Source organism: Pipistrellus hanaki (assembly GCF_964339955.1).
Source record: "Pipistrellus hanaki genome assembly, chromosome: 3".
Classification (NCBI taxonomy): Eukaryota; Metazoa; Chordata; class Mammalia; order Chiroptera; family Vespertilionidae; genus Pipistrellus; species Pipistrellus hanaki.
Window position 1 is genome coordinate 95,774,036 of NC_140505.1, and position 15,066 is coordinate 95,789,101.

Sequence of the window (15,066 nt, forward strand, 5' to 3'; positions counted from 1 at the left end):
TGTTTATTTTTCTTCAACACTGTTTTATAGTTGTCAGTTTTTAATACTTTTTATTTATTTCAGGGAGGAATGGAGATGGGGAGAGAGAGATAGAAACATCAGTGATGAGAGAGAATCATTGATTGGCTGCCTCTGAGGATGGAGCCCACAACCCAAGCATGTGCTTCGACTGCAATTGAACTGTGACCTTCTGGTTCAAAGGTTGACCTCAGTCACTGAGACACACCATCTGAGCCACTATAGTTTTTAGAGTAAAAGTTTTGGACTTATTTTGTTGAATGTATTCCTGAATATTTTATTTCTTTTAGTTTGATTTTAAGTACAATTAACTTGTGTTATTTTCATATTATTCTTTTATATATATATATTTTATTGGTTTTTTACAGAGAGGAAGATTGAGCTATAGAGAGTAAGAAACATCGATGAGAGAGAATCATCGATCAGCTGCCTCTTGCACCATCCCTACTGGAGATGTGCCCGCATCCAAGGTACATGCCCTTGACCAGAATCGAACCAGGGACCCTTCAGTCCACAGGCCAACACTCTATCCATTGAGCCAAACCGGTCTCAGCTTCATATTATTTTTTACTTGTATATAGAAATAAGAATTATTTAATGTTGATTTTGTACTATGTAACCTTGCTAAACTTTTTAGCTCAAATACTTTTAGTGATTTAAAAAGTTTTCTATATACATGATATCATCTGTAAACTCTTTTTTAAAAAGGATTATTATATGTAGGTTTTATATATGTAGAAGGTGATTGAAAGTATCCTCCCCTTTAGGCTTGGGTGTGGTATAAAATCTATAGCTTCTGGGATTTGGTGGATGTTAAAATCACCCTGGCTCAATGATCTAATTCCTCAGCCATTGTGGCCGGTCTTATTCTCTCAAATGAGACTGAGATTAAATCCACCTGTTTTTATTCTGTTGTAGATCACTGCTGTCCAAAGAGTGTCCTTGTTCTATGACTGACCCTCTGTCATTCATCATCCACATTTAAAAATGGGCTCTTGAGTACCTGAGTGGTCTGATCTCTGCCTCCCTCTTGAAGCTCTTTTCCATGCTCTCCTAGTTAGAACTGCAATCAAAAGCCCTGTCTCTTCCTTCCCTGGTGCCTTCCCACATGGAATGTCTCTGCCTGGATCCCTTTACCCTTCTTTGCCTAGTCACCTCCTAATTGAGCCTCCGTTATGAACCAGGTCAGGTTTCTTGTGCTGTGGCTTCTCATATGTGTTACATGTGCTTTACTTCTACTTGCCTCACATCTCAGGTGTAAATTTTCATTTCTTAGCTGACTTGAATAATCAAGAATGAATGAATCTGTTGACTCACTGGTTTGGGAGCTAACAAAAGCACAGGTCATGCTTTGTTTACTGTATTGTTAGCACCTTGCATAGTGGCTAGGACATAGTAATAGATGCTTAACAATATTATCTGTTATTTGATTATTGAGGTGAGGTGTTTCAGAAATATTATCTCAGTTCTTGGATATCTGTTTATGCTGCTAATATTCTTTAGCTAGTGGTTCATCTAGTGTCCATAAATGCTTAGGGGTTTTGGCAATGCTAATTGTAAATGACAATATCGTTTTGTAATAAGAATGTTTGGCAGGTATGTTTGGTATGTTGGCTTCAGTGACTCTTCTATTTTTAGTTTGGTTACACTGCCTTTTATTAGTATTCTATTTTTGTGGATCTGATTTGATTTTGATAAAAAAAAATATTTTTTTAACTCAATCTCTTGGGGAAAGCTAACTGGATCATAAAATAGTAGTGGGATATAGACGTCTTCACCTAAACTAGGATTTCCAGTAAAGTCAGCATTTCTATTTGGAGGTAAGGTTTGGGAAAACATCCTGGTGAAGTCAGGTCTCCTTTATTTCAAAGGACTTCTGGTTACTTGCAATAACTGTATGTGTAAGACAGGCTCATAGCTATTGTTTTATGCCAGGAGAGAAATAGCAATTTTTGTTGTTAAGAAAAAATACTATGCTTCTGAAACTTTGTTTTTACTAATGAGGTAGCATAAAAAGAATATGGAAGGATGGAGAAATTATTTATTACTTTGGTAAAAAGTCCATTGTTGTTACAAACCTGTATTGTGAAGTAAGAATAGGCAGTGGAAAATTTCAGACTTCATATTTGATCAAGGACAGTTTGTAGATTTTTATATGACTCATTTAATTGTCTTTTTACTGTCAGTCACCATTACAAATGACACCCTTACTGAATGTGTAGGTAAGTGAACAAGAACCCATTGCATATGTAAGAACACATATATTTCCAAAGATGGTTTCCCCCTTCCCCCTCTTGCTAAGAGGCATATACTTGTGATAATATGGTTTGTTTTCTGAGACAGAAGACTTGGTGTGTTATTTCCAATGACAGTCAGTAGCAGTATGCTCTGTCCTGGCTCTTAGCCTGGTTGTTTATGTCTTGGGTCATGTAGCTATAGAGCATTTTATGTGTCTTTGGCTTCTTAGAAGATGGTGAGTTTTCCTAAATGGAAAATTTTAGAAGTAGGTAGGATTGTTGTGGCTTGGATTTGATACAGTGAAAGAAAATCATCATATTATAACTCCTTATTCTTGAATTCGGTGAAAACATGGGAAGGTGAAGCAAGATTAGATGTTGATGAAAAAAATTTAAAAATACATAGATTATTAAAATGCTGAAAGTAGCTCTGTATTGCTATCTTACTAGTGGAATTTTATTTATTTGGTTACAAATGAATTATTCTGATATAACTTGTAAATTATCTGAGTTCATTGTTCATTTTAGAAAAATGTGCAAGAAAACCCTTGATTTAAAAATCTGATTTAAATTTTGGTAAATGATAGCTATTAATAGTATCAATCTGTTGTGACTATATCTGTTCTAAAATTTGACAAGCGTATAATAGTTATAATAAATGATTAATTTACTAAATAATCACTTAATTTAGACTTCTCTTTTACTGATGACTTTTTTAAAAAATATTTTTTTTATTGATTTCAGAGAGAGAGATGGAAACATCAATGATGAGAGAAAATTGTTGATTGGCTGCCTCCTGTCTGCCTCACATTGGGGATTGAGCCTGAAACCAGGGCATGTGCCACATTGGGAATTAAACTGTGACCTTCTGATTCATAGGTCCATGCTTAGCCACTGAGCCACGTCAGCTAGGCTCAGTGGTGGCATACTACCTTATAAAAGAATAATATGCAAATTAGCCACCACTCCGCTCAAGCCACGCCCACCAACCAATCTGAGCGAGTATTCAAATTAACCTCAACCAAGATGGCTGTAGCTACAGAGAGCAGTTGAGAGGCTTGGGTTTCCCCGGCAACAGAAGCCAAGCTTTCCACACACTCTGGCCAGCCTAGGCCTCCACTCAAGGATACAAAGTTTCAATTATAGAAGATAAATCCCAAGAAAAATTGCGGCAGCCTCAGAGTTGGAAAGAGCAGGTTAGCGTTGCCACCGTCAAAGAAAGAAGCAAAGCTTTTCACCTGCCCTGGCTGGAGTCTGGGGATTACAGTGAAACTGACTATTCAGAACAGACAGGCTCAGATTGAGGTAGTACTTCTGCCTCCGCCTAATCATCAGAGCTCTCAAGGCTACAAAGTTTCAATTATAGAAGATACATAAAACCAAACAGAAATGGCGGCAGCCATAGTGAGCAGGGAGTTTGTCTCTGCTCCAGACTACAAAGTTTCAATTGTAGAAGGTAAATAAGTTCCAGATTCCAGGGCCTCTGTTTGGGTCGCTGCGGGGTGTGGCCGGCCTGCAAACCACCACAGGCCCCTCGCCCAGGCTGCCCCACGCCCTAAGAGAACCCCCACCCTGATCTGGGACACCGTTCAGGTCAAACCAGCTGGCCCCCACCCATGCACCAGGCTTCCTATCTAATCAAAGAGTAATATGCAGATAGACCATCATTCCAGCACACAAGATGGCTGCCCCCATGTGGTCAAAGATCCTGCCCCCATGTGGACACAAGATGGCCACCACAAGATGGCCAGCAGGGGTGGGCAGTTGGGAGGGACCCAGGCCTGCAAGGGAGGTTAGTTGGGGGCAACTATGCCAGTAGGGGAGGGCATTTGGGGGGGGGGTCCAGGCCCGCAGGGGAGGGCAGTTAGGGGCAATTGAGCCAGTAGGGGAGCAGTTAGGCGTCAATCAGGCCGGCATGGGAGTGGTTAGGGCGTGATCAGGCTGGCAGGCAGAAGTGGTTAGGGGCAATCGGGCAGGTAGGCAGGCAGGCGAGCAGTTGGGAGCCAGCAGTCCTGGATTGTGAGAGGGATGTCCGACTGCCTGTTTAGACCCGATCCCAAGGTGGTCCCATATCTTACCTTGGGATCGGGTCTAAACGGGTAGTCGGACATCCCTCGTGGGGACCCAGATTGGAGAGGGTGAGCCTGGGTTAAAGGACACCCCACCCCTCTAGTATTTAGATAAAAAAGATAAAGCCATATAATGTCCAGATATTATGACATGTCAAAGTAGTACTATAAAACTAAAACTTGTGAAAGATTTGAAAAGGAAACTATTTTATTTAAAGCTATTCTTAAAATAAACTATTGCTTTATTTACACTTTAAATCATTGAAAATGTATTTTTTCTCTTTTTTTAATATATTTTGTTGATTTTATACAGAGAGCAAGAGAGATAGAGTTAGAAACATCGATGAGAGAGAATCATCGATCAGCTGCCTCTTGCACACCCCCTACTGGGGATGTGCCCGCAACCAAGGTACATGCCCTTGTCCGGAATCAAAGCCAATGCTCTATCCACTGAGCCAAACCGGTTTCGGCAGAAAATGTATTTTCTTAAGATGGAAGCACTAGCTTTTGGTTTTCAGCTCAGATGAGGCTTAGGCGCAACTTTCTTCAGTCCTCCCATATCTGGGTTCATCCGACACCAGCTGCCTTCACCATGCTGCTGAAGTTCAACTCTAAGGAGACCAATATATATTTGAGGTACACTGGTGGGGAAGTCAGTGCCACGTCTGCCCTCACACCCAACAGCAGCCCCTGGATCCATCTCCAAAAAAGGTTGGTGATGACATTGCCAAAGCAACCAGTGATTGGAAGGGTCTGGGGATTACAGTGAAACTGGCTATTCAGAATAGACAGGCTCAGATTGAGGTGGTACTTCTGCCTCCGCCTAATCATCAGAGCTCTCAGAGGACCACAAAGAGATAGAAAGAAGTGAAAAAACATTAAACACAGTGAAAATATCACTTCTGATGATATTGTCAACATTGCCCAACCAATGCAGCACTGATCTTTAGCTAGAGAGATTCTCTTTTTCCCTTATTCTTTTTTATTAAATTATTATCTGTGTACATATCTTCTTACCATTGTCCCTCCCCCCCCCATATATATATATATATATATATATATATATATATATATATATATATATATATATATATACCTTCCTCCCCAGAGTTTTGTGTCCATTGGCTGTACTTATATGCATGTATACAAGTCCTTCGGTTGATCTCTTCCCCAGATCTCCCTACCCTCTCCGCTGTAATTTGACAGTCTGCTTGTTGCTTTACTGTCTCTATATCTATCTTTTGGTTCATCAGTTTATAATGATCTTTATTATCCATAAATGGGTGAGGTTATGTGGTGTTTCTCTTTCACTGACTGGCTTATTTCACTCAGCATGATGTTCTCCAATTCCATCTAGGTTGCTGCAAATAAGAATTCCTTCTTTTTTATGGATAGCTAGAGAGATTCTGGGGACTGCATTGGAATGCCCAGCTAGTTATGAACTACAAAGGAAATTATTTCTATTTGGGATCGTTTGACAACCACCCCTCACCCCCCCCAAAAAAAGTCCTAGATTTCTGCGTTTTAGTGGTAGTCTTTTTGTTTTATTTTAATAATATTCTACATTAAGAATCACCTGTGGGAGGAGTGGTATTATGCTAATTCTTTGGCTGTCTTTAAGTATTCTGTTCACATTGTAATATGCTTTGAAATAGTTTTAAAGTTGAAAAGTAATACCACAATATTCATAGTAACCTTTCAGGTAACACGGAAGAGACCTCTTAGTCTCCTCTTCAGAGGCAACTTCAACAGTTTCCCTGCACAATCTGCTAACTAAAACTCATTTCTTGTTGGAATTGTATTGTTCTTAAAATTTTTGTTCCATTCATTATAATACTGTTCTTTCTTGTGTTTTCATGTTTAAGTTTTTATTAAAATGCTTTTGGGGAGAATTATTTGGTTTTTAGTACAGAGATATTATTTGTAATTAAGTTATGTTGGGTGTATCTTATACAAATTAGAATCTGTGCATTTTTATTTATTTATAAAAATATTTTTTATTCATTTCCGTGAGGAAGTGGGAGGGAGAGATAGATAAAAGCACCAAGGATGAGAGAGGGTAATTGACTGGCTGCCTCCTACACACCCCCTACTGGGGATATGCCCTTGACCAGAATCAAACCGGGACCCTTTGCAGGCTGATGCTCTATCCATTGAGCCAGATTAGCTAGGGCTGTGCATTTTTATTATGAGAACATGGTATTTTTAATGGAAGTGCTCATAATAAGGTTGGGTGGTGGTTCTTCAAAGAAAATCAGCATGACTCTTTGTGAGTGAGGTGCCCTACAGATGAGCTTTCTTGATGGAAGGTAGACTTTGTGTCAGAGAAAACTCCTTCCAGGTTCTGAGCTGGAAAACAAAACCACATGTATATAGAAAGATCTTGTATTCAATCAGGGTGTTACATTATGAGTGAAGATCATATTGTTAACAGCCTTAGATGTCTAGTGAAGACATGAGATCATTTTAGAAAAGATTAGCACACTGAAAATAAAAACAGTATTTTTTAAAAATAGATATTTTTATGATTTCAGAGAGGAAGGGAGAGGGAGAGAGAGAGAAAAACATTAATGATGAGAATCATTGATTGGCTGCCTCCTGCAAGCCCCCTACTGAGGATTGAGTCCACAACCCCAGGCACGTGCCCTTGATTGGAATCGAACCCAGGACCCTTCGTTCCGAAGGCTGACGTTCTATCTACTCAGACAAACCAACTAAGGCCAAAAACAGTATTTGTTGGCTATTTCTGTTCTCTTAAATTCAGGCTGGCTTTATTGAGTTCTATCAGTTACCTTTTTTGGCTTTGGATTCTCCCTACATCTCCACAAGGGGGCAGGTGAGGAACTGAGATGGACCTGGTTTGAGTCTTAGTTTTATTCATCCATTGAGTGGAGTGATTTTTCAAAACCCAGCAATCCGACTCTCTTCTGAAATTACTACCAACTATTCCCTTTCTCTTTAGATACAAAATAACACTAGAGATTTAAAAAGGGTTAAACAGTAATCTTTAAAAAAAAAGGTTTCCAAAACATTGACACAGCTTTTAATGTTCTCTGTAAATGATTTGGGGTTTAATAAAACTATAGCAGTTTTGAACTTGCATCTAAGTTTTACAAGCTGTAGTTTTGGATAATTGTTGTTGCAATTTATAATGCTATGATGAGAACGTAGCCCACTGGGTGTATTTCATTTGGACATTTGATGAGCTATGGGATAGGCAATTACTGTCTTCCCTAGTTCTGAAAGACTTCAGTTATCATGTCAGTGTCATTGAGTGAGTTATGTTCACAAACTCTTGTAAATATGTTATGGTGACTTATGTATGGCAAAGAAAGTATTCTTTTAGAAGTATGTTTGATATGGAGCACCTGAACACCTAAGACTGAATTTTAGTCTCTGGGATTTTAAAATGAGCATTGATAGAGTTTTATGTGATCCAATTATTTCTTTGTGTGAAATTGATACTCTGATGTGGGAGTTTTTCTTCTTCAATGCAATGTATGTTTGTTCTTAAATATATTGCCTTTGGGGGAAATAGTATTTTTCCAAGTAGACTATGTGAGATTCATATTCTATATATTGATTTCTCTTTTTGTATATATTTTGGCATCTGTTTTGCATTAGTGTTACCACGGTTAAGATCTGTGGTCATCAAAGTTTCTGTATTCCTGACACTGTTATCTTACATTCCTATAGCATTCTTTTTTTTTCAGCACTTAATGCCTTTTATTCCTAAGCTTCATGCATGAATTATGTAGCATATGTGAAGAGGCTTAAACTGTTTCCATTACATTCTTTCTGGATGGCTCCTGTTATATTTCGGGTATATTTATACTTTAGACAAAGTAAGAATGTTATTGTTGTTGACCTTGACACCAGATAACTGGGCAGACATTATATAGCCATGTTTGAATCCTCACAAAATGTGCTGTTAAAGCCAACGGAGTCCTGGCGGGAGACCCTTCTGGACAGCAGAGTCATGGAGCTTTTCTTTACAGTAAGTTGGAAAGGTTTTCCTCTCCAGTGGCAAAGGTCACAGAAGGCCTCTAAATGAGTGTGAGTCTGTAGTTTTTTTTAGGTAAAAATCGCTTTTGTCCTCTAAAGTCTTCTCTTCTAATCAATCTTTCTGCTGAAACAGAAATTACATAGAAATGTTCTTGATATTTTATAAAAGTATATAGAATTATGAAGGGCTTATATCCTAGAACTGAAGTTTTCAATATTTTTGGTTTCAGGACTCCTTTACACTTTAAAAATCTTTTAAGGATTCAAAGAGCTTTTGTTTATGTGGGTTGTAATATTAACACATTGCGGACCAGTAGTTTTATTGCCAGCTTTACCCAGTGGCCAAATAAGTTTCTATTGAACGAGTACAAAAACATTTTACATAAATGGAAAAGGCACTCTTTAAAATGAAATGTCCATTGCATTTTGAAGTTATTACATGTTCTTACAAGCTAATATCTTTTTAAAGTATGACAATTTGTAAAACACTGTGTAATATGAAGTGAGAATTCTCATGATCTGTTTGCAATGTGTTAATACTTACCATATTAAAAATTCAAGCTAAAATTTAAAACATAATTTATTAATTCATTTAAAAATAGCAATAACGAATCATGACATAATATTTTAATGAACAAATAAAAAAGTTAATTAGAAATGAGAAGAGTAGCATTATACATTTTTTGCAAATGTATCTAATGTTAGGTTTAATACAAGACAGCTAATCTCTTACTTGCTTCTGTTCAGTTGGTTGTAGTATTACCACATATAGCCTTGGGGTAGCTCCACTGTGTACATGTGTGACAGTAAGGATGGAAAAGATAATTATTATCTGAGTACTGTAGGAAAACAGTTTTGTCCTTCGAGATAACCTGGCAAGATCTTAACCTTTTGGGATCCCTGGAGTACATTTTGAGAACTCCTCTAGAGATGTGAACTTTTTATATATGAATTATCAGTTGTGAGTGAAGTTAGTGTTGTTGTGTAGAATTTATATCTTTAAATGGTGCTTTTTGTGTGTGTGTGTGCTAAATATAAAGAAGTAAGCAACATGTCCCATGTTTGTCCACAACCACAATATAACAGTCAGAAGCTGGGGGAAAAATGTGTGTGTGTGTGTGTGTGTGTGTGTGTGTGTGTGTGTGTGTGTTTTGGAGGCTGCATGCTTAAATAGCATGAGCATATTATTTAGGCAGATCTAAGGACTAGGGCAAAGACCCAAATAAAGACCAATTAAAAAGAAAAAAAAGATTTTTGCTTAGTTCCAACCATTAATTATAATTTCTTGCCTTTCCATGTTTTAAAAATATTATGTACTAGTGTTACAACTATGTCCCCTTTTTTGGTTGAACTATTTAAAATATTGCATATATTTAAGAACCTCTAGAAACGAGGTTACTCATCCATGGGTGTATAAATTAAGGCGTTTTTATGAAGGGTTCATACTGAGCATTAGCTTTACTTTTTTCTTTAAAGCATAAATAATTCAAAGAACTGTCAGTATCAGAAATCATTGTAACTAAATTGAAAATTCTGTTGTCTTCCTCATCTGATAGAAATTGTTTTGATATGGATCCAAGCTCAGATCTTATGTTGCTCATTTGGCTGAGAGTAGACCCCACTCCAGCAGTTAATGAAAAGGTAGAAAACTTGCTGGTAGCCTGGAAATGGTGAGTCTCAATCTGAACAGCTGTCTCCACAAACCAGACAGCTGCTCCTGTCAGCTGTGAAAGACCACATGCAGATAACTTTTGAATTTGAAAGTTAACCCTTTTTCATTTTGTTATTTTTGTTGTGGTGGTGGTGATGGTTTTTTTGTTGTTGTTTATCCTGACTCAAGGATTTTTTATTTTTATTTTATTGATTTTTAGAGAAGTGGAAGGGAGAGGGACAGACAGAGAGGGAAATATTGATGTGAGAGAGACACATCAATTGGTTGCCTTCCGTACACTCCCCAACCAGGGCTGGGGATCGAGTCTGCAACCAAAGTATCTTACCTTGACCAGAGTGAACCTGAAACCCTTCAGTCTGCGGGCCGGTGCTCTAACCACTGAGAAAACAGGATACGGCTCACTTTTTTATTTTAACATCTTTGTGTTTGTGGCCTCTCACTTTCATTTAAGTAGTTTATAAGCCATTTACATTTTATTTGTTAGCAAAATGACAGTTGAAATCGTAAAATTTCATTCAGTTTTTGTTAAGTTTACAATTATAGGATTCATTACCTAATTGAAAGCAGCATAAGATATCACTATTTATTGAGTGGATAAACAAATATACTATGGAATCAAGACTTGAAGTATGTTGATTACCTGAATTTAGGAATACTTTAAACCTAAAGTATTTATTTGCCTCTCCAAAGTTTATAGTCTTTTCAATTTCTCTCTCTTCCATAAGGTGCTGGAAAAAACAGTCTCCTTAATTCTTCCTCCTACCTTTTTGTCAGGTTTTTTTTTTGTTTTGTTTTGTTTTCATTTAGGGTCTCTTCTTTCTCGGTTCTTTGTATAATTGTATTCCTATGACAGTTCTCAACTCTGCTGACTGATTACGCTTTCTGCAGGCTGCCTCTTCCCCACATAGGACCTCAGGCACCACTTCTACACTGCTGACTCTTAGATCTATATTCAGCACAGGCTACTCCAGAGTCCAAGGCCTTATAATCCTAGTGCTTACTGGAGGCTTGTGTTTGGAAGGCCCACAGACATCTCAGGGTCAGCATGTTCCATAGGAATCACCACCTCACTCACTGTTTTTTTTCTGTTCCTTGTCTTCATCCTTATCCTGATTCATAGTTAGGATATTCTGCTAGATATTCTTCTCAGGATTTTCCGCTAGAATTGGCTTTTCTTTATACCTCTGCTTCTTTCCTATTTGGGTGAGGAATTCAGTTTTAAATGTGTAGAGTGTAATTCAGATATAGTAGAAGTCCCTTATAATGCTGAAAATAGAAGAAGGCATGAACCTACTATTTTATGTAGAAACTAGTGACCCGGATCACGAAATCTGTGCATGGTGAGGGGTGTCCCTAAGTCTGGCCTGCACCCTCTCCAATCTAGGACCCCTTGGAGATGTCTGACTGCTGGTTTAGGCCCGATCCCTGTGTGCCTGATCACCCCAAACTACTCCCCCCACTGGCCTGCTCACCTCAACTGCTCCCTCCACTGGCCTGCTTACCCCCAATTGCCAGCCTGATCACCCCCTAATTGTCCCCCACTGCCAGCCTGCTTGCCCGAACTTTCAATTTCTCCCACCCCCCGCCGGCCTACTCACCCCCAACTGACCCTGCCAGCCTGATCACCCCCAACTGCCCTCCCTTCCTGGCCTGATCACTCCTAACTACCTCTGCCTTGGCCCTGCCACCATGGCTTTTTCCAGAAGGTCTTCCAGAAGGTCTCCCACTCTAATTAGCATATTACCCTATTGTTAGTATAGATATTGGTTTATCACTGATTATATGTGGCTCATAGTTCAGAGAACAGTACTGGTAGGCTCTGAGGGCAGTTTCTTATTTTTATTTTACTACATAATATTAGTTATTTCATTAAAGGTATTATTTCTTTTGATTTGTCACTACTAGACCGGGAACAAGCAACCATTTAGCTCTCTGGGCAGAGAAGAAACACACTGTTGTCCCACATTGCATTGTATCTGTTGATAGGCACCCTCAGATAATCATGTTTAACGTTAGATGCAAGGGCATGATGACAGAAATTCAGTTAGTTTTCAGACAAGGAACTTCCAAATGAGTTGTATTCAAAACTACATGAATTAGACAATATGGGCATAGGAATTTGTATAGTTTAAATTTACTATATAACACTTAAAATATAGAATATATTTTGAAAAACATTTGCATTGTTCTAGACCAGGTATTGGCAAACTTTTTGTGTAAAGGCCCTTTAGACTGTGCAGTCGTGTATTCTCTGAGGTAGCTATTCAGCTCTGCCATTGGGGTTGTTGTATAGAAGTAGCTGTAGACAACACCCAGACAGACAAGTGTGGCTGTTCAATTAAAACTGTTATGAACTTCTGTAAAAATGTGGATTTTTATAATTTTTACATTTCTTGAATATTCTTTGATTATCCCCCTTTATCCCCCATATAAAATGTTAAAACCACAGCTATACAAAATGGGTGGGAAGCTAGACTAGGCTTGCAGGCCATGGTTTGCCATCCACTACTTTAGACCAAAGGGGGAAACATTTTAAAATATGCCAGTAGATCATTTAACTTTGTGACTTTTTATTATTTTAAATTTCTTAAAACCTTAAGTTCGGGGATTAATTCTTAATGAAATCAGTGGTGAATAAAAATTTTTTTAGTATTTGTTCACTGTGTCCCAGCACTATACCAGTGAATACTTAAGAGAAATGTTCTGACTTCAAATAATTATTATGGTTTGCAGAGTCAAAGTGAACATAATCTAAACCAAAGAGAGAATAGATGTTTAAAATTATGCTACATTCAGAAAGCAAAAAGATTTATGTAGAAAAAGAAAGGCTAAAGAAGTTATATATTTATGGAAAATAGAAAATGGTTACAAATTCTTTACTGTTTTCCTTGGCTATTTTAATTAGGTGGCTCACAGTAATGAAGCATCTTTATTTTATTTCATTTTTAAAATTTATATATATCATTTATTTCAGAGAGGAAGCGGAGGGGGGAGAGAGGTAGGAAAATCAGTGATGAGAGAGAATAATTGATTGGCTGCCTCCTGCATGCCCACCAATGGGGATATACCCCAGGCATGTGCCCTTGACCGGAATGGAACCAGGGACCCTTCAGTCCACAGGCTGACAATCTATCCACTGGGCTAAACTGGCTAGGCAAAATGAAGCATCTTTAAAATCTGAGAATATTAGTAACAATGTAAAAGTAGGGAGCAATATAGGAACATTATATACTGGTTGTTTCAAGTCTGCATTGTATCATTGAAATAAAATCTAGATGAGGTTTAAGATAGATTTAAATATAATTGAAATACAGTTTTTAAATATTTTAGCATTTATTAATGATGTAGGGTAAAATGAGATTGAAACAAATTTTAAGCAATCTCAGAGTGATTAAGAGAGTGCTTTATATTTGTTGAATGAATGAGTGTCTAGGAATTGAGTGGTATGTTGGTTTTCTCCATATGCAACTGTTTACTTCCACTAAAGCAGCATCTGTATACTCTTGATTGAACTTGTCTGCTAACTTTAGCAAGGAGCTGTAGTGAGGCATAGCTAGCATAATACAGATGACTGTCGTTGCTGTTTTTAGAAGAAGCTTTGTGTCTGACTAGCTGGCATCTGTTTCTCTCTTTGTCATAGCATGCTGGAGACAATTCAATGTTAAAAATGTAATTGATTTGTTTAAAATCATGGACTACAATGTAAAGTGGACTGAGGGACATTCTCAAATTTAGCTTAATTCAGGAATTAATTTTCTAGAAATAACCAGCTATTATGATGTTTTCACTTACCTCATTCAGCATGGTAGTAATGTGACCCTTACAACAGAAGAATTTATTTTTATTAATTAGTAATTCTTTCTAACAGGTACATCGAAAAATCAGAGAAGATTCGGATATGGCACAAGATTCTCTGCAGTGTCTCGCCCAGTTAGCTTCTTTGCATGGACCTGTCTTCCCCGATGAAGGAGCACAGGTTGACTACCTAGCACACTTCATTGAGGGTTTACTGAGTACTATCAATGGGTAGGTATACTTGCCCTTTGTCACCAAAAAAGGAACTTTCAGGTTTGTTTATATGTTTAACAGTGGTAGAACAAAAACTAGTGATTTTTTCCCACTTTGTATGTTTTGAATTATATGATAATTTGAAATTAATACAGAGACATGCCTTTAAAAATGAATAGGTGAAAATTTTTGCATGTTTGGAAATGAGTTATTGTAACTTGTCTTCCATCACTAGTAACATTTGTTACCTGGTTTGTAGAATTGAAATAGAAGATTCAGAAGCTGTGGGGATCTCCAGCATTATCAGCAACCTGATAACTGTGTTCCCTCGAAACGTTTTAACTGCCATTCCAAGTGAGCTTTTCTCGTCCTTTGTGAACTGCCTCACACACCTCACTTGTTCTTTTGGGCGTAGTGCTGCTTTGGAAGAAGTGGTAAGTGACCATTCTGAATTAATGGTGTCTCTTGTTCACAAGGAAATTTACTGTGCCTTTGAGGTATTTCTCATGACAAGTAGTAATTTTAAATGAGTGCTAGTTGTTAAAATTTTTGCTTTTATGTGCAAATTACTTGGTAATCTGTGTTTAGAAACATGATTTTTTTTTTAAATGTGGATTGAAATCAATTTAGTAGATAAAATGTATTGGATTCAAAATTTAACTTTATAATTTAGTACCTGAATGTAGGAAATGGAATGAAACAATTACATTAAAAGCTAGAGACCCGGTGCTTGGGGGAGGAAAGGGGAACGACGATTCCCCTCAGCCCGGCCTGCAGGATGTCCAATCTGGGATCCCTCAGGGCATGTCCGACTGCCTCTTGTGATTCGGGACCACTGGATCCTAACTGCTCCCCTGCTGGCCTGATCTCCCCTAACCACCTCTGCCTCACCCTGCACCCAGGACCCAGGATTCCCTCCTCTGGCCAGTAGTAGGCACCCAGGATCCGGGCTAGCTTCCCCCCGGGTCAGCTGCAACCACAGGGGACCATGGTGGGCGGCTTCGCCTGGGCCACAGCCATAGGTGCCTGGGTCCACAAGGCGGGTGGCTTATCTCTT

The 15,066-nt window shown here is 38.2% G+C and overlaps 1 protein-coding gene across 2 annotated transcripts in view; it reads left to right on the top strand.

The window, feature by feature from the left end:
* The window catches only part of XPO4 (exportin 4), a 129,265-nt gene that overhangs the window by 59,814 nt on the left and 54,385 nt on the right, over positions 1-15,066 (top strand). The window contains exons 7-9 of one of the 2 annotated variants that reach the window (XM_084878547.1): positions 8,209-8,321; positions 13,870-14,027; positions 14,269-14,443. In XM_084878547.1, coding sequence (XP_084734673.1) covers positions 8,209-8,321; positions 13,870-14,027; positions 14,269-14,443 — 446 coding nt within the window. The remainder of the gene's footprint in view (positions 1-8,208; positions 8,322-13,869; positions 14,028-14,268; positions 14,444-15,066) is intronic. The other variant, XM_084878548.1, reaches the window with a different exon arrangement.